The 26,010-nt window shown below is 35.9% G+C and overlaps 1 protein-coding gene across 1 annotated transcript in view; it reads left to right on the top strand.

Annotated features, from left to right (window-relative positions):
- Window positions 1-3,405: 3,405 nt before the first annotated feature.
- The window catches only part of LOC140150317 (uncharacterized), a 171,461-nt gene continuing 148,856 nt past the window's right edge, over window positions 3,406-26,010 (top strand). Inside the window, 2 exon segments of the mRNA XM_072172326.1 lie at window positions 3,406-3,697; window positions 14,946-15,026. Coding sequence (XP_072028427.1) covers window positions 3,530-3,697; window positions 14,946-15,026 — 249 coding nt within the window. The 5' untranslated portion in view covers window positions 3,406-3,529.

Raw genomic sequence — 26,010 nt, 5'->3', positions numbered from 1 at the left:
CTCGCAATTATATCGTCAAGTATCGTGACAACTCGACAACTCGAAATTATCATGTCAATTATCGTGACAACACAAAATTATCATGACTTTATGTCGTCAATTATCATGACAACTCGTCATACAACTCGCAATTATATCATCAAGTATCGTGACAACTCGACAACTCGAAATTATCATGTCAATTATCGTGACAACTCGCAATTATGTCGTCAATTATGTCATCATTTATCGTGACAACTCGCAATTATGTCGTCAATTATGTCGTCATTTATCGTGACAACTCGACAACTCGAAATTATCATGTCAATTATCGTGACAACTCACAATTATGTCGTCAATTATGTCATCATTTATCATGACAACTCGCAATTATGTCGTCAATTATGTCGTCATTTATCGTGACAACTTGACAAGTCGAAATTATCATGTCAATTATCGTGACAACTCGCAATTATGTCGTCAATTATGTCGTCATTTATCGTGACAACTTGACAAGTCGAAATTATCATGTCAATTATCGTGACAACTCGCAATTATGTCGTCAATTATGTCATCATTTATCATGACAACTCGCAATTATGTCGTCAATTATGTCGCTATTTATCGTGACAACTCGACAACTCGAAATTATCATGTCAATTATCGTGACAACTCGCAATTATGTCGTCAATTATGTCATCATTTATCGTGACAACTTGACAAGTCGAAATTATCATGTCAATTATCGTGACAACTCGCAATTATGTCGTCAATTATGTCATCATTTATCATGACAACTTGACAAGTCGAAATTATCATGTCAATTATCGTGACAACTCGCAATTATGTCGTCAATTATGTCATCATTTATCATGACAACTCGCAATTATGTCGTCAATTATGTCGTCATTTATCGTGACAACTTGACAACTCGAAATTATCATGTCAATTATCGTGACAACTCGCAATTATGTCGTCAATTATGTCATCATTTATCGTGACAATTCGCAATTATGTCGTCAATTATGTCGTCATTTATCGTGACAACTCGACAACTCGAAATTATCATGTCAATTATCGTGACAACTCGCAATTATGTCGTCAATTATGTCATCATTTATCGTGACAACTTGACAAGTCGAAATTATCATGTCAATTATCGTGACAACTCGCAATTATGTCGTCAATTATGTCATCATTTATCATGACAACTCGCAATTATGTCGTCAATTATGTCGTCATTTATCGTGACAACTTGACAACTCGAAATTATCATGTCAATTATCGTGACAACTCGCAATTATGTCGTCAATTATGTCGTCATTTATCGTGACAACTTGACAACTCGAAATTATCATGTCAATTATCGTGACAACTCGCAATTATGTCGTCAATTATGTCATCATTTATCGTGACAACTCGCAATTATGTCGTCAATTATGTCGTCATTTATCATGACAACTCGACAACTCGAAATTATCATGTCAATTATCGTGACAACTCGCAATTATGTCGTCAATTATGTCATCATTTATCATGACAACTCGCAATTATGTCAAATCAATTATGTCGTCATTTATCGTGACAACTTGACAACTCGAAATTATCATGTCAATTATCGTGACAACCCGCAATTATGTCGTCTATTATGTCGTCATTTATCGTGACAACTTGACAACTCGAAATTATCATGTCAATTATCGTGACAACTCGCAATTATGTCGTCAATTATGTCATCATTTATCATGACAACTCGCAATTATGTCGTCAATTATGTCGTCATTTATCGTGACAACTTGACAAGTCGAAATTATCATGTCAATTATCGTGACAACTCGCAATTATGTCGTCAATTATGTCGTCATTTATCGTGACAACTTGACAAGTCGAAATTATCATGTCAATTATCGTGACAACTCGCAATTATGTCGTCAATTATGTCATCATTTATCATGACAACTCGCAATTATGCCGTCAATTGTTTCGCCATTTATCGTGACAACTCGACAACTCGAAATTATCATGTCAATTATCGTGACAACTCGCAATTATGTCGTCAATTATGTCATCATTTATCATGACAACTCGCAATTATGTCGTCAATTATGTCGTCATTTATCGTGACAACTTGACAACTCGAAATTATCATGTCAATTATCGTGACAACTCGCAATTATGTCGCAATTATGTCGCCATTTATCGTGACAACTCGACAACTCGAAATTATCATGTCAATTATCGTGACAACTCGCAATTATGTCGTCAATTATGTCATCATTTATCATGACAACTCGCAATTATGTCGTCAATTATGTCGTCATTTATCGTGACAACTTGACAACTCGAAATTATCATGTCAATTATCGTGACAACTCGCAATTATGTCGTCAATTATGTCGTCATTTATCGTGACAACTTGACAACTCGAAATTATCATGTCAATTATCGTGACAACTCGCAATTATGTCGTCAATTATGTCATCATTTATCATGACAACTCGCAATTATGTCGTCAATTATGTCGTCATTTATCGTGACAACTTGACAACTCGAAATTATCATGTCAATTATCGTGACAACTTCGCAATTATGTCGTCAATTATGTCGCCATTTATCGTGACAACTTGACAACTCGAAATTATCATGTCAATTATCGTGACAACTCGCAATTATGTCGTCAATTATGTCATCATTTATCGTGACAACTTGCAATTATGTCGTCAATTATGTCGTCATTTATGTCATCATCATGTCATCATGACAACATGACATGTCCCTTCAGTGCTTCCGTATTTTAGGGCGCTATCGCCTAAAATCCTTAAAATAGTATAGCATTCACATTTCTCTTTCCTCTATGATAGCATTGCATTGAGTACACGGGAGAGTTCATGCTTATAACTCCCTCCCTCTGGCCTGATAATAGTGTTCAATAATCTGAGAACAAAACTTATATTCTTACAGGTCATTGCTCTCAAAGTTTCACTTTATTTGTGAAATGTGTCGCAAATTTTCTGAAAGAAATAACGAGCTGCATTTTATGTAATCAAATTATACTGATCTAAATACTTGTATAATTATTTTTAAAATCTGCAATCGTGGAAGCTGGACTTGGATCTTGGTTTGTGTGGTCGGCTATGCGGCACGTTATTATATGTGTGCCGTACATTGTACATGCACCGCGGTGTCATTGACGTGCCGTTGATGCGAGAGGAGAGATCGCCCAACGATTCCTCTAAATTTTCTGCTGCTCTCTCTAGAACCGTAAAATGGGCTTTGGAAAGAACTTCCCAGGTCCAGGACGTTATAAGGATTCTACATGTAATATCTTTGTGGAAATTAAAGCGAGTCGTGTGATTTTCTCTTTATAATTCGTGGATTTATACCAGCGTCTGTTCGACTGAAAATCAACATCACTCACTGCACTCCTGTGTGTTGCTATTCCGGACGGAGGAGTGCCGTGTGTTTATACCACTTGTATACAACTCCAAATAAATTCTTGGGACGTGATAATCATTTCGTTTTTGGATTTAATATTTAAACCATTTCTTAAATGATCCGCCTCAGCATCATGGGTTTTCCAGACCGAGGGGAGAAGAACCTCACCAGTTCGACCTCCTCGTGTAAAAACTTTCAACCGAATATGTTCAATAAGACAAAATGTCAGAATTGTTTTCGGACAAGAGAAGCACACGCAATGAATGCAGACGATGGGAATAATGTGAGTAATACAAATAATACACTACTACATGAATAAATGTTAAACATGTTTGATTGTTTAGTAATAAAGTACATGAGTACTGAGTGAGGCCATTATTTTTTTTAAATTACACATTACATGATCCCAGGCCATGTAGGCTAATAGTACATCATGACATGGAATATAATTTGGCCATGTCGACATGATGTGGCCTGGTTAGCTGGGGGTTCATTCACAGGGCTGTCAACTTTTTGGAATTGCTTGGCGTGAGACAGAGGCGTACCGGGATTTTGCCGACTCCAATGTTCATTTTGTACCATGATTACTTGAGCCACGGTGCTCGAGAATGTGGAAAGCGGGGGTAGGAGCAACAAATTATTCATGCAGATGCGTGAGATTTTACTAATTTTCCAGCTTTTTGCGTGAGATTTACTACCTAGGCGTGAGATTATACTACCTTAGCGTGAGACCGTGAGAAAGTGACCCAATGCGTGAGACTCACGGCCAATGCGTGAGAGTTGACAGCCCTGCATTCATATATTTTCATGACTAAATTAGGGGTTCATAAACAACGACCATGCCCTCAATTCTATGAATGAACCCCGTTCATACATTCCCAAACATTCAGTGATCGTTTTTCATCTTAAATAATAACAAAAAATAGTAAGATACTGTAACTGTAAGATTCTTAATAACGTGATTTTCCTGCGTTTTTTCTATACGGAAATCGTCACGCTGAAGTAGCCGGGCATGAACGCTGTTTATGCCCGGCTCTCGACCAATCATGCGCGCCATTATATAGCACAAATGTATGAACGGTTGTTTATGCCGGAGGGGTCGCTTGCGGCCGGAGGGCATACATGTACACCGTTTAGTCATGAAAATATATGCATATTATGTACATATGCCAGAACATTTTGTGATTCTTATTTCATCAAAATAATAACAAAAAACTGCCATCATTTTTAAAAACATGATTTTCCTTCATTTTCCCTACCCAGCGATCTCACATCCGGGACACTAGCTAGGTCCAGGCATAAACGCTGTGACATAGCGCTGTACGCCGCTGTTACATAGCGTGTATGTATGAACATGTGATTGATCATATCATAATTTAAATAATTGTGAATTATGAATATGATGAAGTCGAGCATTCATGATGCATTGTGATTATCAAGAGCCATACGCCATAGACTTTAGATGCAAAACTTTTATTTAATTCTCGAGTCGATCATGAGACGGAAATTTGCGTTGAGCATAACGCCAGACCACACACAATATGGAGCAAGCACATCTTTCATGCATGAAAATTGACCAATCACAGTCGCACGATCATGTTTTTCTCGAAAATTACACTTTATGCAACAGTTGCTCAAGTCAAGAAGTCTAGCCACGAATTTGCATACCGCTGAGCATCACATTCAAGGCTATAGACCGTTGCAATCTATTAACCCTTACACCCAAAAATACCACAGAATACCACGATGAAAAAATCAAATCATGCATGCATCCCAGGGTCTGCGATGACGCAATCAATCAGCCTAAGTGTCAAATGCTCACGGAATTGCTGGCGGGCAGCAATAACCCGCCTAGCTCCCGGTCCGCGATCGTGTGCTTGGCATGCGGGGTCAAAGGTTCAATCCCGGGGTGCCAAGTCAAAATTCTTCTTCTTCTTGAAAAATTCGGATCTTCTGTGACTTCCGATAGCAAAAAAACTGGGTCAGTGTTAGGGTTAAGAAAGATGTATTTTTCCACATTAGAGCCTATGTTAACCCTTACACCCAAAAATACCACAGAATACCATGATGAAAAAATCAAATCATGCATGCATCCCAGGGTCTGCGATGACGCAATCAGCCTAAGTGTCAAATGCTCACGGAATTGCTGGCGGGCAGCAATAACCCGCCTAGCTCCCGGTCCGCGATCGTGTGCTTGGCATGCGGGGGTCAAAGGTTCAATCCGGGGTGCCAAGTCAAAATTCTTCTTCTTCTTGAAAAATTTGGATCTTCTGTGACTTCCGATAGCAAAAAACCTGGGTCAGTGTTAGGGTTAAATTCTCGATCATGAGAGCCAACTTGGGTACACACAGATGGTTCCGCGATGGAGTTGGTTGGACAATGTTCATTTTTTCACATCGCTCTGCGATATCGCAGCTGTGCACGCTTTTGATTGGCTGCTGGAAAATCAAGGTCGGTAGAATGACCTTAAAAGGTGATGCAGACCCCACATGCTTTTCAAACATCGCAACATCGCGCGATGAAATTAAAATGTACCGGTACATTTTAATTTCACGGCGCGATGCTGCGATGTTTAAAAAGCATCGCATCGCGCTGCGAAGTGGAGTCAGGATCGGACTTAACACAGAAGTGATAAAAGTGATTCTCGCTGATTGGCTTATCAACAATCTTGACAACAAAGCCCTTGAGTGTCCCTGGATTTGGCATTGGCACATAGAAGGAGAGGGGACCTCTCCTTCTATATGATATCTGATCATCAGCATGTACCTGAACCACGGAAGTATTACAAAAAAAAACCCTTTATATTGGGGCTGCTAGGAATCTACAATTTTGAAGGCCAAAAAACGTACCCCGCAGACCTTCATTTTAAGGAGTTCTATTACAATAGCTCTGGAGCTCTTCGGAGAGCTCTTGACAACATTTCAGGAGTGCTATAATATTTATCAAGCTCCTTGTTTCTTGAAAATATCATGTTTTAAATGCTGGACATTGTAAATTGAACTCCTTGTTGAGCTGAAATGAGCTCCATAATAAAGTCGGTAGATTGATTAAGAGCTCCACCAGTTTCTAGAAATGAAGGTCTGATCCCGATTTAAAGAAAAAACCTAAAAATCTGTGATTTCCCGCCAAAAATGCAAAATTTAATATAAATTTTTGGGTGATCTTTTAATTTTTTTTTGTGGAAGCAATTTCATCAAACTTCAAGCAACCTTTAAGATGGGACAGTTTTGAGTCTGCAAACAAGTTTGAAAATAACTTTTCATTGATTCAAATTGGGAAACAACTGTTTGAAACAGTTCAACTTGAACTGAGCCCAAGTTTTCTTTTTCAGATGAAACATTGCACTTCAAAAATTCTGTTCACTGTTCAAATAAAATTTCATGAATTCATGCATGTGGACTAAGCATGTCAAGTTCATTCATGGAAAAAAAATAAACGACCATATTGTCAATGTTGGTTTAATAACAAAATTAGGTACATAAAAAAGGTTTCCTTTATGAATGACATTTCAACTGTAAAATTAAAATTTATTCCACTGATCAATCACTTCATGTCATTTGTTGAAGACTGACTTAACTGGAGCCAAGAGACCAGAGTCTATGATTTTTCACATAAAATTTTTTATACACACAAAATGAAATCTGAGAAATTTATAAGCAAAATAAAAATTTGTATTTTTTTGCAAATTTATTTTCCTTCAACCATGAATGATTTCAGCAGTCAGCACATGGCTTTCCTTTCCAGGAACGCTCCAAATCTGCAAAAAAGAAATCAAAAATAGCAAAAAAAAAAGTTTAACTCGTTGTTAGATTCTGTTTTTTTTTTAAATTGAGACCTGCATATTTTGGCTCCAAAATCGCATTCTTGAGTGAGTGACAATGGACATGAGTTGATGAGAAACAGTGAACTAGACCTAACACACAATGTGACACAAATGATTGATTTTGTGCTCACCAAGTAAATTGAAGTAATACAGAAGTTTCCTCACTGGGCTAATGCATAGACAGTAGAGAGAAATGGCAACTGTTGCATGGGATTCAATAGTAAATTTCTATAAATAATAGTGTTTCACAATTGGATGATTTGTTGGCATGCTTCACCTATCATTCATAAAGCTGATTGTCTTTAATTGTCATTCATAAACATGATAAAGCTGAAGTTGTTTTTTCTTTTTCATTGTATATTAATTTGTCATGGTGACTAAACAAATGATGTGAATGTTTGTGTGAATTAATGTTTGTATGCACTTACATTACATGTAATTAAAACCAAAGTAACCTTTTTTTTAACGTTTGGTACAGTTGGTCATATTGCAGCTTCTGCCACAATCTTGACCTGTCCATTTACTACAATGAAAGTGAACTTATGCATAATTATGTACGGTACATATATATATGAATTTGCTCTAATTTGGAATTTTTAAATGCCCAATGAAGACAAAAATAATGTGCAGTAAAAAAGTGCTTGTATTATTTTGTAGTAACCATGAGAACACATATTCATGACACAGGAGTCATCAACCTTCACAATCGCCCAGTGCCCACATTGGTTTTCATACAACAGTACCACTCATCTTTTCCTGATTAAAAGTTGCTGCACTTTTCAAAACGTCACCACCCAATACAATGTACGTAATTAAACAAAACATGAATCCCAAAAAATATTTTGCGTGTAGGCCTATAAAATTATTCTGATTGTCACTGTCAGATGAACACATTCAAGGGCTCAAAGAATATGTGGGCCCAGGGCAATTGGTTGATTTTCCCCTTTTTGTACGTATTGTACATAAACTTGTACGATACAATGTGCAATCACAGTACACATACAATGTATAACTTTACATGCTTGAATATTTTCAGGCCTCGAAATAAGCCAGAATTTCTGAGGGCCATTTGGGCCCTTGATCTTAAATGTTTGAGGGCCCTCACAAAATTTTGTGGGCCCGAATTTGGGCCATTGGTTTTAACCTATGAACCCCACAAAAAAGTGAAAAAAATTGCCACAAATTTTTGCGGGCCATTTGGGCCCGCCGGATGTGTCTCTTGCGGGCCCTCACTGATTTTCGGGGGCCGAGGGCCCTTGGACCCTCCTTATTTCGAGCCCTGAATATTTTAATTTAAAATAATTTCGAATTTTAGCAAGTTAAAGGTTGTGATGGCAGCCCATACAGTGCAATTTACACACTTGGTCTCAAATTGAATAGATTTTTTTTATTGTAACAATCGGTTGTTTTTAAAACAATCGTATTCATGAGCTCTGTAAAAATTTCCCCATAACTTTGTTGTACAGTACGGTACATACATGTACTGTATTCTGAATATAATGGACTTTATCACTTCAAATAATGGGAAAAGTACATAGTGTGAAAGGTGAACATTGCTTTCATTGACAGTCATATAAATAAACTTAACTTTGATAGTGAAGGCATAGCTCATCTGTACAAATAATCACACCATGGTAGTGCTGTGGGGGAGAGACTGTACTGTGTACCCGAATGGAAAATACTCGAAATTGTGTCTTGCAACTTTTTTGAGAGGACAGAGCAGTCATTGCATACAATTACGCTCAGGGAAAATTTGTAATGTGCAAAAACATTGCAATTTGTGCATTTTGGATATACTCGCGCATTACAGGTCCGACCACAAATTTTTAAAATTTCCCAAAATGACCATTTTCAAGTACTCATTTTCCAAAAACCTGCAATTTTCACTAAAATCAAAAAATCTGCAACACAATTCAGAAAATAGACCATCAGAAAATATAGGAGGAAAAAGTAAACAATGTTAAATATTGCAAATGTGAACTATTTTGCCAGAAAAATCATTTATTTTGGAATAAAATGCCCAAATTGTGAATTTTCCTAAAGTGGCGCATGCATACATTTTTGCTGCCAAAATTTCACTCAAATTCACTGTCATACTCATGTGTACACATAAAGTTTGTATTTTCTCAAAAGAGAAAAGACATTAACTTCAAGGCAGTAGGCTTATTTGAAGGATTCTTGCTTTTTTAGATTTTAGAAGTATAGGCCTACTTTGAATGCTAAATTTTACACATTATTTAAATTTCATTGATATTAATGGCAGTAGTAATTAATTAATGATTGCTGCTATAGTATTAGGATAAGCTATTCAACACCATTCAATGAGAAAACACTTCGACTCATTTCAAATAGTTGGCAATCACTCCAGACTAACCCCCAATTTAGTGTTTTTTGACATTTATTTTGAGTTAATGACAGAAATTTGGTTGCCACTGGCATTTGATATACATCAGAAAATATTTTTAGTTGCAGTGTAGGCCTACAGTACAGTCCTGATTTTTGGAGATGGGGAAAAATGATTTGAGAGATAACACATAGACCTAAATGTAGATTTAATTCATGTGTTTTAGGTTGATGTTTTACTTTCAAAATAATTTGAATTGTGAAACTATTTTTGAGCAAAGATCTGGCAACACTGCCTGGTCCAAATAGTGGACTAAAAGAGGATTTATTTAAAAATGCACAAATGTAACTTTATGATCTGCTTGTAATTAAAGAGTGCCCCATATATGACCCCTAAGTTTGAATGTCAGTTTTATGTTACTTTTTATTTTAGATAAAAACTGAAAATTCACAATGTTACAAATTCATGAACTTGCCGTGACCTCTACATGTCTGTAGAATGTGTTGTATGTTGCTATCTGAATTCATGGCAAGAGCTTACAAACTACTTCTTCACATTTTAGCAATTGCTGGGGGGTAACACACTCATACTGATATTGAAAGTGAAATTGGTATTTTAGTTTTGAGTTGAAGAACTGAAGTCCCATTTTATTTTTTGTCACACTGGGCATAATTTTTTTTCAAAGACGTTGGACAATTCATATTTTTTGCTGGCAGTTTTTTAAATATCTTTTATTTTGTTCATATTAGTTACTATGTGCATTTTCACACATCTAGATTCTAGATAATGATCTGGTGTCTGCATAATTTCATTCAAAAAGCAAACAGCTCGTAATTTGTTTACTAAACAAATTTAAAAAAATGGAATGTCAGAAATGTGATGCAGTAAAAAATATTGGGCAAGGCCATTATCAGATTGATTCATTTCACAGGGAAAATATCAATATGGATTCCATCCTTTGTCAGTTTAGTATTGTCCTCACCTTAAAAATCAATGGACCAGTCACCCAAGTTATTTTTGTGGTCTTACCCTGAACACTAGTATTTTCTGGAAATTGGCAGGACCGGGTTCTGCCCCAATTAAATGTACTGTAGTCCATAAGGCCACTAACAGTCAATTTTGAGTTTCCCCGTCACATAATTTCTGAAAACAAGTGAGGTAACTTTTTCATTATTCATTATTTTTCTGCCTTTCATTATATGACTAACACGCATGTAAATTGTTGTTATTTGCCGCTCACTCACTTGAAGATGGATGTTAAGCCCAAATGAGATTCAAAAGTATGTCAAAAAGAGTCTGCAAGGTTGACAGCAAAATGTATGTTTTGATTAGGGCGCATTTTTCGGGCGGGTAACCGGGTTTTTTTTTGGTTTTGTAGTGTCTCTGGACCTAGACCTAAATGCTAGGATCATTCATTTATTCTAACAATATTGCTGATTGGTCCAATCGATAATGAAAGCTGCTTTTTGGCCAATCGGCAGGTAGTTCTCATGGGTTAATTTGTTTATTTCTGAACTCCAGTAATTATGCACAAACATCCTGAAATACGGCATTATTTTATTTTATTTTATTTTATTTTATTTTATTTTATTTTATTTTATTTTATTTTATTTTATTTTATTTTATTTTATTTTATTTTATTTTATTTTAATTTGTTTTATTTATAATAGGTTAAATCCATGTCTCTGTTAAAAGCTATGCATGGTCTTCAATCTTTAGGAAGAGGAGAGGAACTTAGGCTAATTGTTACCCACAGCATTGTGGGAAATAGGCAAGGGGCATTGGGAATAAGGTAGTCAAATATGGCCGATGGCCCAACACGGAAGTGGTAAAATATTGCAAAACTATCATCAAAATAGACAGTCAAAATGACAAAATATATAAAGAATCAAGGTTTAATCTGAAATACTAGATATTCATTGTACATTATAGGCCAAGAAAAGGGAAATTTATCCAGTGTTCAGAGCGATGTAAGCGGATAGACATAGAAATATGAAAGTTAGTGCAGAATTCTGTGGAGTTAAAAATTTGGCATACTTGTAGGTGTAAGCTTATAACAATACTCGCGAAAATGTCGATCATCGTCAATTCGCAAAATAAAGTACCCGCAAAATTAAAGTGCTTTACAGTATGCTGAAGTGCCATTTGTAGTGCCAAAAATGGTAAAATAATGACTGTTTGACCAAAATGTACATGTGCTTAGACCGGTATCATGGAAGTCCAGATATACTTGTTGAGGCAACAGAAAAAAAACCCTGTTTTATAGGCAGATGGACTTTTCAAGTAGTTGATCAGTCCAGATTTTTTTTTCTGGAGTATAAAATTTTATACAAGTAAAAGAAAAATGCAAAATCTGGGTCGGTTGAGGCTTGTAAAACAGGGTTTGTTTGTGGCCTTGGGTCCATTTTGAATGTTCATTCATGGCCATGAGATCCAACTCTGATTCTGAACACAAACTGTGGCCACCCGGGAGAGTCCTATCTAGCCAGGGCTTGGCCTCAGATTCGATGAGAATCACAGAATGGACTCTCATAATGATTTTGTAAAATTTTGCGATATTCAACTTCTTTCATTGGATCATGCAGTAAGTAAAGCGACTCAGATGTTTTTGGATTCTCGCAAACTGGTACAAAACTGAGGCCCTGCTGGTAGTGAGTGCTAAACCCAGTGACAGCTCCCCCTAAAACTTTTTCAGGCTGGATCACTGGGTTTTTTCATTTCTCAGGTATAGCATAGACGACTAGTATGTTTAAAAGGGGCGGGGCCTATAGTAGGGCTTGTGTGTCAGGTAATATATTGTGTGTTATGCATGTCACTTTTGCCATCATGCATGTTCCATCTTGAAAACATGAAAAAAGAGATGAGTTCAAATGCAGTTCAGACAATATCTAGTCCTGGCTTATCTGGTTTACTTTAGTCCCAGGGCCTAGAGCTGACTAACCATGGAATACTAATATTTGGAATACTGTGTCAAACATTCATGTCATGTACTGCACTATGTTTTCATCAAAAGGTTTCTTGGGAAAAGTGAATTAACCACATTTGATCAAATAATGTGGAAACCTGAAAAGAAAGGAAGTGGTAGATGTTATTTATATTGATACATTTTAAATGAAATAAAACTTCTTTTTAAGTGACTCATTGTATTGAATGTTACCCAATATGTAGAAACAGCAGTATAATTTCATTTGAGAAAACTGAAATGGTTTTTTTAAATGAACTGGAAAATTTGATTATTCATATGATCGGAAATTGATCCACTGTGTGGGATCCAAACTTAACATTTTACATAACAGATGAGTGAGTGTTCAGGCCTAACAGGTTAATAAGATCATGCGTTCAGAATTACAATTTTATGGCGTAAAATCTCCAGTAAGAGCAGTAAGCTCTATTCTATCAATCATATTGATAATCAAGAGTCCAAACTCCAAATACCAGGACTACTGATCTATTTTGGTAATGTTACGAGTGTACATGTCACAACTTGGCCTTAGCATATTGAACACCTACACAAATTTGACGAATTATGCATAGTCTGATCAAATAAATTTATGGAAAACTGCAGCAAAAATGAAATATATTATTTTCCTCAATGATCGCGGACAATCTTGGAGGGGAAGGGGCGATGTCTTGTCCAAAAATGGGGATGAGGGGGATTTACCAAATATAAACATTTTTCTGGTTATACAGTTAGGTCTAGGCCTACAGCTTTGGTTTTATCATTTGACAATACTAATTCATTGACATTAAATGACTGTCCAAAATGATGCAACAAAAATAGTATTTTAACGATGAAAGGCCTGCAAATACCGGTATGTACATGGTATGCTACGGAATTAGTGCATTCTTTACAAGTAGAAAGTCTAATCAAAATTAATAAAGGTCATTTGTCACTGAGTATGATTGATATGGATACCACTTCAGATCAAGTTGAAATGGTCATTTGTTTTGATGTAGGAACGGTCCATCACCAAGGTAACGGCATGCTACATGGTTGGAAACGTGGGCACTGGTACCACAAAATATCTCCACGCAATCAGCCCTGAAAATGGCCTGAAAATTAACTGAAGCAGGGTTTATGTGATTTTACAAAGAGATTTGATTGCAATGTTCAGTCACTGAACCAATTTTAAGTGACAATTTTGTTCATAGTGACTACCAGGAATAGGCCTGGGAAAATGGTGTTCAAACAGATTCTTGCATTCCTAGATTCTGTTTACAGTAGGCAAATATCACCATTTGATTTTGGACAGGTTGCATTGAATTCCACATCAAAAGCAGTGTAAACAGGAATACATGTAGGCTAATCTGTATTTGATTGCAATGTTATGAACTTAGTCAAATTTTATTTTTTGACCTTTTGGTGTAATTGCAGAAGGTTAAGGTTAGATCATAGTAGGGTTTAGGGTTAGGGGCAGACTATATTCTGCAATATTAATTATTACACTGACTTTTATATTTAGAGTTGTGGCCCTGTTTAGGAAAAAGGGCCCACTAGGAAAAAGTCACAGCCCAATTTAAAACGTATTGGCTATTCAGGGTAACCATGGCCATTACATTACAGCTTCAGAAGTAGCTATCGTCTAAATCGATCGCTAAACTGCATGGACAAAACCTATTTAATGACTCAAACTTCCACCCATTTCATTGCCTAATTATGATAGAATTTCGCTAATTCCATGTAATTTTATTGTATTTTACCACAAAAATGTCATTTTCCATGCAATTCTGTGGGCGCTGCCATTAGTAGTATTAGTATAGTTGTAAATCCCTCTTTTCAACAGGAACACCATCGGGAAATTGAACCAGATTTTAAAGTTTTTTTCACTGACAATTCACTTCGAATAAACGCCCCACCCCTTTTGGAAAAATGCAACGCCCACAGCGCATTTATTACAGAAAATACAGTAATGTAAATTCAAATGTATACATTTTGTAAATTGGCTCAAAAGACTAAAATTCACATTATGTGTATGTGACTAGACATGGTTATGTATCAAGATTTGTCCATATTTGTGCTACCAAAAATGTGAATCTAGCTGGCACAGTGTCAAGCAGGGTCCGCATTAAGCAATTTTATTTGTGTAGCAAATATGCTCACCAAATTTGGGAGTGAATGCTTATGAATGGTACAAAATTGTGTAACAAATGATGAAAATTGTGTAGCATTTTGCTACGCACTTATTGCAGACACTGGTGTCAAGAGGGGTAGGGGTATAATGTGTAACTATGATATAAATCTGGCAAATGGCGTTCTGAAGCTGCATAATAACATGTACATTGTAATAACTTCCTTAGTTCAAATCCATGGATGTATTTTTGATCAAGCTCTAACTTTATTGGTATTTTGATTTTTAATTTTAGAAACCCAAGAAAGTACTGCTGTGTGGTTATCTCTACATTGCACCTGGCATAGATTTTGACAATCCACTGGCAAGATCACGGGTAAGTCTCTTTTGTGTACAGAATTATATCAAATGAAGATGGATACAAAAATCATACAAGCAAGCTTCTTCTGCATTTCATCAATCCAGTAACTCTACTACATACAGCCTTTTGGCTTAAGAACGGTATACCCAGACATTGCTATACCCAGAGAAATGCTAAAACCTAATGACCCCCCCCCCCCCCCCCGGTCACAGGGTTTTAGTGGTTCTCAGGTATAGTATGTTTGTTTAAAAGGCCCTAGCAGGTCTAATTGCCAGTTGAGTACAAACTGTTGTTCTTCAATGCAGTTACAGCCTTTTGTCTCAATGGCACAAAAATGTTATACCGTCAAAAGTTTTACTCTGTCACAAGTTTGATACACATGCTTCATAATGAGAATGTTTTCCCCAAATTTGTGAAAAAAAGCTAGAAAAAAAGTGTTATAACTGCTTACAGTAGCGTGCGTAGCTGTTAGTAAGGAACACATTTCTGCAATTCTGGTCTAATAAACCCACATAATTAATAGTAGTCTTCGTGCTGGCATATGTACACATACATTTTATCACCAATGTTGTGAGTTAGCAGTATTGAAGGATATATTTGGAGATATCCTTATAAGGAATCATGTACTGATAGATTCATCCAGGAACAGGCTGGTATGTTTCATCGCCCTGGATATCTTGTCCATCTATGTTGGAGCAGTGCAGCAGGTACATATGGACACATTTTGTGTGGATTGATTTGAAAATGATATAAAATTATTTAACATCTGTACCGTACATATTATTATTTTAGAGTGAGGAAACATCATAAGAAGAATTTGTCTTTCTTAAAAATATAATGACTACTCTGTGTGTTTGATTAGGAGTCTACAAAACATTTATGTTTTCGATTATTATTACCAAAGAAAATTTTGTTCAGTAGATTCAGCAGGTTTAAATTTCACATTGGGAGCAGCGTGGCACACTGGTTAAGGTCCTTGCCTTTGGTGCAAGTGGTCCCGGATTCAGTTCTTCCGCAGGACAAAAAAAATCTTATCCGCTCTCCCCGTGGCTCATCTGGTAAAGGCTGGGCAGATGATCCATGATAAAAGACCTCGTTACAGCCAGTTCTGATCAGGGTAACAAGCCCGATTGTTGGCTACACTTGTCCCGACCATCTATCTACGGTGACCCCCTTCGTTCACCAGGTCACTTGTGCCTGGCCGAAGATTCATCAGCGTTATCTCCTAGATTTCAGCTGTTAATGCCTATCTATATTGTACACTAATTTGCCATATTTAATTCTGGTGTGTAAATATGTGTAATTTTCGTAGGAATCCATTGAAATAATTTATGCAAATTATTTTCAAACAAAGAAAATTTTGCCCAATGGATTCAACAGGTTTGTACATGTATGCATTACATCTAGACCAAATTATTATGGACTAATTAGTCACTTTTTACGTGGTGCATAAGAAATTTGCCCTTAATTATTTACAAAAATTGTGTTTAATGCATGTCCATACATGTATCATAAAACAAAAAGTATCTTTCTGATGGAGAATTGAAAATCCTGATCAGAATGGCAGATGCCAATGTATGCACTCCATACATGTAGGATCTTAGTATAAAATTGAAGTTCAATTTGATACAGATTTTAAAGTGGTTTATTATTGCAATTTTTGCATATCACTGGAATGAAATATATTGATGATATGAAGGTGATGAAAGCTAGCCTGTTTTCCTAGGCTGGTTGTGTTACCTCATGCTGCTTGATAGAAAGGCAAATTAAAAATTAATTTGTCAAATGAACATCTCGATGATCTCGGAAATGCAAGTGGAGAGGTTATTAGAATTTCAACTGTGTTACAGTTTAAATATTTTCATGTGCGTTATGTTTTTCACTTATGTATGAGTGCCAAAATGTTGCATAGTTTTAGAAATCCGCATTTATCTGTTTGGTGCAATCAGTGTCAATACTCAATGTAGGGCGAGTTGAAATTCAAATGCAAGGTTCAATTCTTCTTTAAAATGTTGTCTAGTAAACCTACCTATTTATCATAATAGCATTGACATTTTTATTTCTAGACAAATATCTGAGCCAACATTGTATTGTAAAGGTGCTTTTCATATTTATGATGATGAGTAAACTAATAGTTAGAGCAGGTATGGGATCATCCCAATGTTAACCTTTAAATCATCCCAGGCCTATTTTGGCGAGGGGAAAGGAAAGAATGGGACGTGATGCTGCGGGCGTGGTTAGCGAATGAGGTGCCAATGTTTCATGATGTGAATCAAGCAGCCAATCAGAAGGCCACTTGCATATAGGTATAATGATATTAAATTCTTTGATATCAGTGTACAAATGTACTTGTCGTCTGCTGACACCAATTGTTTTATAGTCATCCTTTTTTCATGCCTCATAATCCTATTAAGTTATATAATTTAATTATTTTATCTTTAATTTATGATTTTTAAGTAGAGATCTTTTTATCAATGTCATTTTTATGCCCAATAAAATATCTAATCCAATCACTATTGGTTCCGGAAGCGGCAGATAAAAGAATAGTTTATAAGTTAACAAATATGAGTGTAAAAATAAGCTTATGCATGATTAAAGTTAAAATTTATGCAGTGATCTGAATAATATGATTATGTCATTCCAGGGGATTGATCAGGCAAAGTTATGTAACTGCTAAATTAAAAATCCACAAGGCCTGCCTGATCAGCTAGTCTACTTCGAATAGCTACTTTTGACATTCATATTTCAATGTAGACTCATCTCACAATAAATGATAACAAATTCAGAACGAGAACCACTCCCATCCGAAAACTGCTATTCAGATGAGTCCAGGCTCCCGGTCCAGGCTCTTTTCCAACATGTAGCTTTGGTTCCCTACACCTGAATGTTGCTCTCATGTTCCTCCTGATGACCTATTCCTGCATGTATCCATTGCCTCAATTTAACATCATTATCAGAAACAGATTGGTTTGTAAATGCGCCATAATTGTATTTTGACTAGTCCCTCAGTAACAATGGTGAGACCATAATTGGTTTATTTGGCCCCCATTTGGCCCTTCTAATTTGGTTAACCTTTGATGTGTGGGTTTGAAGAGTTACAAATGGCAGCTATTTGGTAGGTAGTGTGTCTGAGAGTCAAAAAAGCAAAGCTGCTTGGTTTTGAAATTCATTGCGTTTGGTAAATAACTCCTCAGTGTCAACCTGTTTAGAGCTCATGTTTCCTATATTTCTGTACAATTCATGTACACAATGAAGTTGTTGTCAATCACAAGTATAAACCACCTTGATATTAAAGCTACAGATTGAGTTTTACTCTAATTTCTCTGATTGTAGAAAACATTATTTTGGCAAATGTACTGTCAAATCATGTCAACCCAGGTCTGATAACAATGCACAGCCTATTTAACCCATGCATCAAAAGAGAAATATATCATAATTTTTGCAAATGTGCCACCGAGCTTCCCATCATATTAAAATCACTCATTTCAGTCCCATTAAAAACCATCATAATGGGTGATCTTCCCAACTGACTGTCTGTGCCAATTTGGGAGAAGGTCTTGGTATCACTTTGTACAGGTTACCAATTGTAATCCCAATTGGTTTTATGACTTGTGTTTTCTATGAGACAATAGATATACCAAAGAGCAATATTTTTAATAGACAAGGGAGATAGTTATTTGTGATAGTTATGGATGATGGATGGAGTTTTGTTGAGGCAAATTAGGAAGAGTTGAGGAGTTTGGATGCTTTGAGATTTGACACTAATGAAGGACACTGTAAGTGACATACATGTACTTGATGTTTATTGTTGTATTGCATTGTTTGCTATTTTCACTTTTAGGTGTGCATTTGTCTTCCAAAGTCAAGAAAATATGGATACCTAGATCATACCCATGATGTATGTAGGCATACACAATAACAAATGCCTGGGGAGAGGGGGAGGTCTGAACTTGGGGAGGAAAACTACCAGTTTGAATGAATTCAAACAAATTGCAAATCTGTTCAGAGCTGTAAACATCTTGTAAAAATGCTCTGTGGTAGGTTCAAGCACTAGGAGTATGCTAGGTGTGGACACATGGTAGAGTAGGGAAAATATTTGTGGAATTTTTATTTATGTTCGTCCAGATTGTTGTTCAGTGTGATCCCACTTTTTGGTAAGAAATTAGGCGAGTAGGCATGTTTTGGATTTTCTGAATTTGGTACATGAAGGAGAGGGAGGGCGAAGTGGAAATGTGATGGAGACCCATCAACCTGATTTAAAAAATAAAATAAAAAACCTTTCTTCTCATGTTTGCCTAGTAAAGCCGGTATCCTGTTTCCATATTTTTCATATTCACAAAATATTGGATTGTATAAACACACATCATTTTACTTGAATGCTATTATTACATTAGGTCTAGCTAGCTCTGTAGCTATTCATATGAAAATTGCACACATGATGTAAACATGGAAGATTGTTTGTTAGCTGGTTTGCCTTCAGGTTGAATGCCCTGATGACATTACAGTGTACAGTTGTTAAACCCTGTCTAGACTATAAAGTAGAAAATAAAAAGAAGTTGGATGCTGCTTTCAGCAACCATCATTGCTGCTGTAGGTTTTGTATTTTATTGGCATAATTCGGAAATAATTATATGAAGGGCAATCTGTTTGGGAGTGGGGTTTTGCATTGTCCATCATGTACTGTTACTGGTGGGATGAGCAGTGGTGGCGCTTTTCTGGGGGGCAACAGGGGGGACAAGAGAGAAGATGAATGATGAAGTTGCTTGATACCTCCGGATTACGGCCCCGGTCCCCTCACATGCCAAGCACTGCATCGCTGACCAGTACCCACAGGTGTTTCGCTGGCCCGTCCAATGAAGCCGTCATTATTTATACGACTTAAAAGTGATTTGCTTTGTTAGATTTGACATGGTTAGGGTTAGTTTGAAATGAAGCATTCTGATATTGGTCTCTGTTTTGTGTAGGCATTCTATTCTTCCCAAGCAATTTTGTCACTCCAAATGCGAGGCTACTATGGCACTGTTGAATTCTGACATTTTTTTTTTAAATATTAAAAACAAAACCTATTTCCTCTGTTTTCAGTAATATTTTGACTCAAACTTGCAAATCATCGTGCTTGCAAATAATGAAACAATTTACATTCTAAATACTGTGAGTGTACAACTGTACAGCTAAATATATCCCTTTTGATTTAAATAATGGATTGTTGTGAAACCAAATGAACAGCTTGGTATCGGGCATCATCAGTAACAAAAAAAATATATTTTTGTCCCCAAGATATTTTTGCAAATTGTAGTATCATTGTTTGTGTCCTTTTGTACGAACATTAATTTGCCCCAATTAATTGATATTTTTAGACATCAGGTTATTGAATGTTTTGTTGATTTCTGGGAAAATTATCAAGCTTTTGAAAGTTGTTGAAATTTCAGTAGTTGCACAATTTGATGGTTGTTTCCCATTTCAGAAGCACAATAGCGTGTTGTGCGAGTTCAGTAAACAGCATGTGCTTTTATAAATTCCCCTGTTGTGTATTTGAATTCAAGATAATATGTTGAAATTGTTGAGCAAAAAAGGGACATTATTATTTTTAGTACCAGGAAATTTGAAAGGACTGCTTTCAGTTACTAGCTTGTACACCTATTTTGGCCACAAAAATTCAGCATTGAAGATTTATAAATCATGTACAGCAGTTCCTGAATTTCAGAAATGAATTGGGGATGAAGGCGTGTGTTTGTTGCAATATAATGTACGCTAAGGGTGTGCAATATCGTGCAAGGCAACAATATCGTGAGAAAATATTAATTACCGGGATGCGATAATTCTCACTGCTTCATTGATGACCACATGATAAACTATAGACTCAAGAATGAAAGCTGAATAAAGTCGCCAATTTGGCAATAATATTCCCAGTTTGTAGTTTGATTTGACCTTTCTAAATATAATGAAGCATTTGCGCGATGTACCTAACTCCTTCCATGAATCCATTTAGTATTTTTTTCAATTAGTAATTAAATTGTCGAAAGTGTGAAAATCGTGATATGATCGATATCGCGATAAATTTTGCCGCGATATCACGACATGGAAAACCCTAGCGATGCCTGCCCTTAATATACACCCTATACCAATGATATAGTGATACCTGTCAATAAAGTGAAGTACATTCGAAAATGAGAAGAAATGAACTTATTCATTGTTCCGCATTTTGGTAAGCTGTTAGATTGCCAAACTTGCACTTTCATTTCCCAGACTGATTGTACTTCCATGTTGGCACTACTGGATCATGTCAAAGTTCACTTCTTATTATTTGATACAAGAAGTGTTAAATCTGGCATGGAAACTTCAAATTATCACACCCATTATTTAGGCTTACACCCATTCAAAGCATGCCAATTATGATGGTAATTTTGCCAATTTATAAATGAAGCATAATCAGTGTTTGGAACAGGGTCAACTATGTATTTATAATAACTGTTCTTTTCGTGGATTAGGAAGATTTTTGTAATAAGTAGGTTACCATTGTTTTGCCAATTGCATTCTGTTATTAATCACAATGTGAGAATTATTATAATCATTTATTCTATTACATTATATTATTAAAGATTAATTATCAACATAAAATTGGTTCATAACTACATGTTTGATTGATGTTGATGAAGCAAATCATACACTTTTTTACACTTTTTGATGAACGGTGGGGTCATTTTGTAAAAAAGTGATTGTCTTTCACTTTTACAAGGAACTTTTCTGATTCAGCATGTAACATTGAAATGTGTCATAAGGAGAAGAATAGCATTCAAGTCAGTCACTGAGTCAAGGAGGTGTTCAACCAGTACATCCATGGTTGAACTATCCTTCCTGACTCAACAATATGGTGCAATATGACAGGTAGCAGTTCACTTGATGTACAAGAAAAACTTTCTTCCAACTTGTCTCATCATCATAGTGATTTTAAATTGAATGAATGACAAGATCTTCAATCTATTGAAAACAAGAAGATCTTGTATAAAGTTTGTCACCATGGTTTAGACAGAAAAGTAATCCAGTGAAGGTTATCAAAATTAATAACTGCTTCCTCCTAATTGTCTTGTGTTGCTGTATAGTAAACAATGTCTGGTATTGCAGAATGGTAGCAAAACAATGCAGCTTGAACATTCCATGGGTGAATTTTGCCCTGGAATTTTATGACATACATTTTATGGAACTCAAAACAAATGCTGCATTACTGTTGTATCTGTAGACAATGGTAGAGGAAAAGCCACTGTACATATATCAAAAATATTATGTAAGATTTTGTTGGCATCTGTGACATCAGTTGTTATCACTGAACTTTGTACCAAAGCAGTATTTTGATTCTAAAATAGTTTGCAAGCAGTTGATGAATTTGTATGATTGATATATTGTTTGAATACAGGCTGATAAAATGGTACAATTACAGAATTGGGTACAACTTGCTATAGACTTTGAGTCCAGTCTTCGTTTAGGGTTAGGGTTTATGGTTGGGGTAGGGCAGTCTTGCAATGAGTGGAATTGCACCCTATTCGGTAATCACTCCGATAAAACATGCATAAGCGATATATTTAGGAACAGTCAAATCCAACTGTATTACAGGGACTGTTGATCATGAAGTTTTTTTTCTGCGATGTACATTTATAGCAGGGATTTTTCAAAAGGCAGGCCATGGCCAGGCCATATCTGTCCCATGGACCATTGCATTGAAACAGATAACATCTAATATTCATATTCAACATCGAATTTAGGAGTATGAATAAGCCCTAACTCCTCCTTTAGCGATTGATTTGTGGATCTTTAGCTATTCGTATAATGTAATTCACTGATTTTAAGTTATTCATGTGCACATTATAATCCTGTGAATACTTGTAAATCAATTGAGTATGACCCTCAATCTATATTATTTCTAACTGGAAGGACACCATTTCTTTTGAAAACAAGGGATGTGGATTGAATCACTATTATCATATCATTGCTAAAATGTGAGATCAGATTGCTCTAAAGTTAGTTATTTTTGTGCAATTAAATTTTCACGGTTCAGTGATTGTGTACGATTGCAGTTGTTTTAAATGAACAAAGGAGATGTCGTTCATTGACCTCTTCTGTAGCTTTGCACTTCCACATCTCCAGCTTGAAAGTGCCTGCAATGGTAACAATTAATATGCAAACTTTTATCAATTTTGAAAAAGTAGTGATACTTCATCCTTGAGGAAAAGAACTGAGTAAATGAAATAATAATGCAACATACATGACATAACTGGTTTGCTGTGAATACATTTGTTCAACATTTGCTTGGTGATTCTTATCACTTGCTTTGTGCAGTATTGTGTCTGCCTTGAAAAGATGTTTTGAAAATTGAATTATTTTGGAGGCTGGCTAGGTGCATAATGTTATTGTTCAATTTGCTTGCCATGTCTGTAATGTTAGATTTTTAGGTGGCGAATTTGTGTTATGTTGGTGGTATTAAATTTGTAATTGAAGATAAACAGGTTGTGGGATATTCAGAAGGCAAATTAAATCTATTTATAATGTTCAAGGAATATGTTTGAGACATTACTCATACATCCTATATTGACACATTTTTGCAATAAAGATATTTCTAGGGCAATTTATTTGTAATTTAGGTGTGTTGAAAACAACTTCAGCAATTAAATTAGACATTTAATCAGGTGTATTGGTGCTCAGGCTGAAGGCAAAACATTGAAATTGTCCTATTGAATTCCAGCATTTATATCAGTATTTATTTTTATACCACTTAAAAGTGATTTTCCATCAAGGTTCCTGCACCTGCATTTTATATATTGAGCATAATTTTGAGCTATTTTGGTGAGTGCTTGCCCTTCATTTCCTAAAAATTGTGATATGGGAAATTGAGTCAGTGGCATATGAACACAATAAGAATAGTTGGGCATGCAATGATTTTGGTTAAATTTTGTTTTCAATTTCTAGATAGATTTCTGCTCTGGATTCTCAATGTCAACCCTTACACCTTGTCACAAAGTAATTGCAATATTAATTAACTGACACATCATATTCCTTCTAATTAATACCCCTGGGGCGTAGCATTTTTAAAAAGAGGGCGTTTATTAGAAGTCAATTTTCATAGAAAAACTCACAAAATACGACATCTGAAACTCGCAAAATACTACTTTCTGTTTGATGGCGGATTGGCGGTGCCTATGTGAAGACCACATAGGGCTTATATCAGAAAAAAATATCAAATTTGATCTTTAAGTGCATTTTGTGCAAGAATCCAATTTATTAAGTTAAATATGAAAATTCTGACTATTATGTGACGGTGAATTCGATGGAAATCATTGCACAAGCACATTTAGGCCTACATGTATCTATTGGCTACTTGCATGGTTCTACCATTATGCACTATGTGTGCAGGGAGAGCCTCGAACTGGCAGCATACGTGAAAGGAAGAATTACATAATTTAACACAGAATGTTATATGACTGGTTCAATTCCCATTCATGTATGCTGCCAGTTTGAGGATCTCCCCGCACATAGTGCAAAATGGCGGAACTATGCAAGTAGCAAATTGCATTACACTGAAAGAAATTTAATCAATTATAGCCTGCTTGAATATTCATGTATATACATCTAGTGAAAGGAATGGTAGAAACTTGGAATGGTAGAAATTTGTTTAGTTCCATTGACCTAACAATAGCTCAAGTCACCTGGTCCCCTAGGTATGAAGATATTCTAAATAAATAAGAAGCAGAAAGGTTCAATTAGTGGACTGGGGTGAAAACTCCTTGGAAAATAGAGTTTTATTAAGAGAGTTTGTGTTTGTTGCGCAGCAAGTTTTATTTTTCCTGCTTTGCACTTCAATACCATATTTTTTGTAATTTAGATGTTATTAATCATCCCCCTTAATTTTTTTTCAATGAAAAGGTAACAGGAAATTTATGCAAAAATGTGAATGCCATATCGTGTGAGTGCTTAAAACTGGCATCAGCGCTGCCAGATTGCTTGGGCAAAAGCTATTCTAATTTAAACTTCCATCAGGTTACCGTATTGTTTGTAATAAACGCTCCCCCTCTAATAAACGTCCCCTCCAATTTTTCTGTGAAAAATTGACAAAAATGCAAACATTTCCATGCCATATCGTGTAGGTAAGCTTAAAATTTGCATCAGTCATGTCAGTCACGATCGCTAAATTACACGGAAAAAACCTATTATGACTCAACTCCCATCCATTTCATTGCCTAATTATGGTAGAATTTCACTAATTTCATGCACTTACAGGTGTAATTTTGTTGTATTTCCCACAAAAACATCATTTTCTGTGGGCGCCGCCATCATGTATAGTTGTAAATCCCTCCTTTTAACAGGAGCACCATCGGGAAATTTAACCCGATTTTAAAGTTTTTTTCACTGACAATTAAGCCTTCAATAAACGCCCCTTTTGGAAAAATGCAACGCCCCAGGCGTTTATTACAAACAATACGGTAAATGCCAAATTTACATAGAAATTTCACTATAGAAAAATTTGTGTACATCGTGGAACATTCAACTATGCTTGTTACTCTGCGACTAATCATGTTAATACACAAGTGTACAGCGCTACTCTACACGTCCATATTGCGAGGTTATCTGCGTACAACAGCTTACTACGCATGTATGTACAAAATGTATGTTCTACGATGTACACAAATTAAGTAATTTTTCTATAGTATCAAAATTAATTTCCCTCTGTGTAGTTAGGTTTAGTAATTTTTGCATTTGAGTTGTCTGCTTATTATGGTACGGTACCGTAATAGTTTTGTTCTGATTTTGTAACTCCCAAGTCTTTTTAACCATCAGTACTCCCCAAACCTCAATCTTCTAGCAAAGATTGTTACTCAGTTAGCCCCTTGACTGCCACACATGCCAAGTGACCTGTAACAAATTGCCTGCTGTGATTACCCAGCTGGAATGGAGATGCAATCTCATGACTTTGAACTTGAACGTGAATATGAGATGTTGAGCATTTATTGTT

This window comes from Amphiura filiformis, chromosome 4 (genome assembly GCF_039555335.1).
Source record: "Amphiura filiformis chromosome 4, Afil_fr2py, whole genome shotgun sequence".
Lineage (NCBI taxonomy): Eukaryota > Metazoa > Echinodermata > Ophiuroidea > Amphilepidida > Amphiuridae > Amphiura > Amphiura filiformis.
The sequence above is the reverse complement of the archived record's forward strand: the minus strand, read 5'-3'. Positions and strand labels throughout refer to the sequence as shown.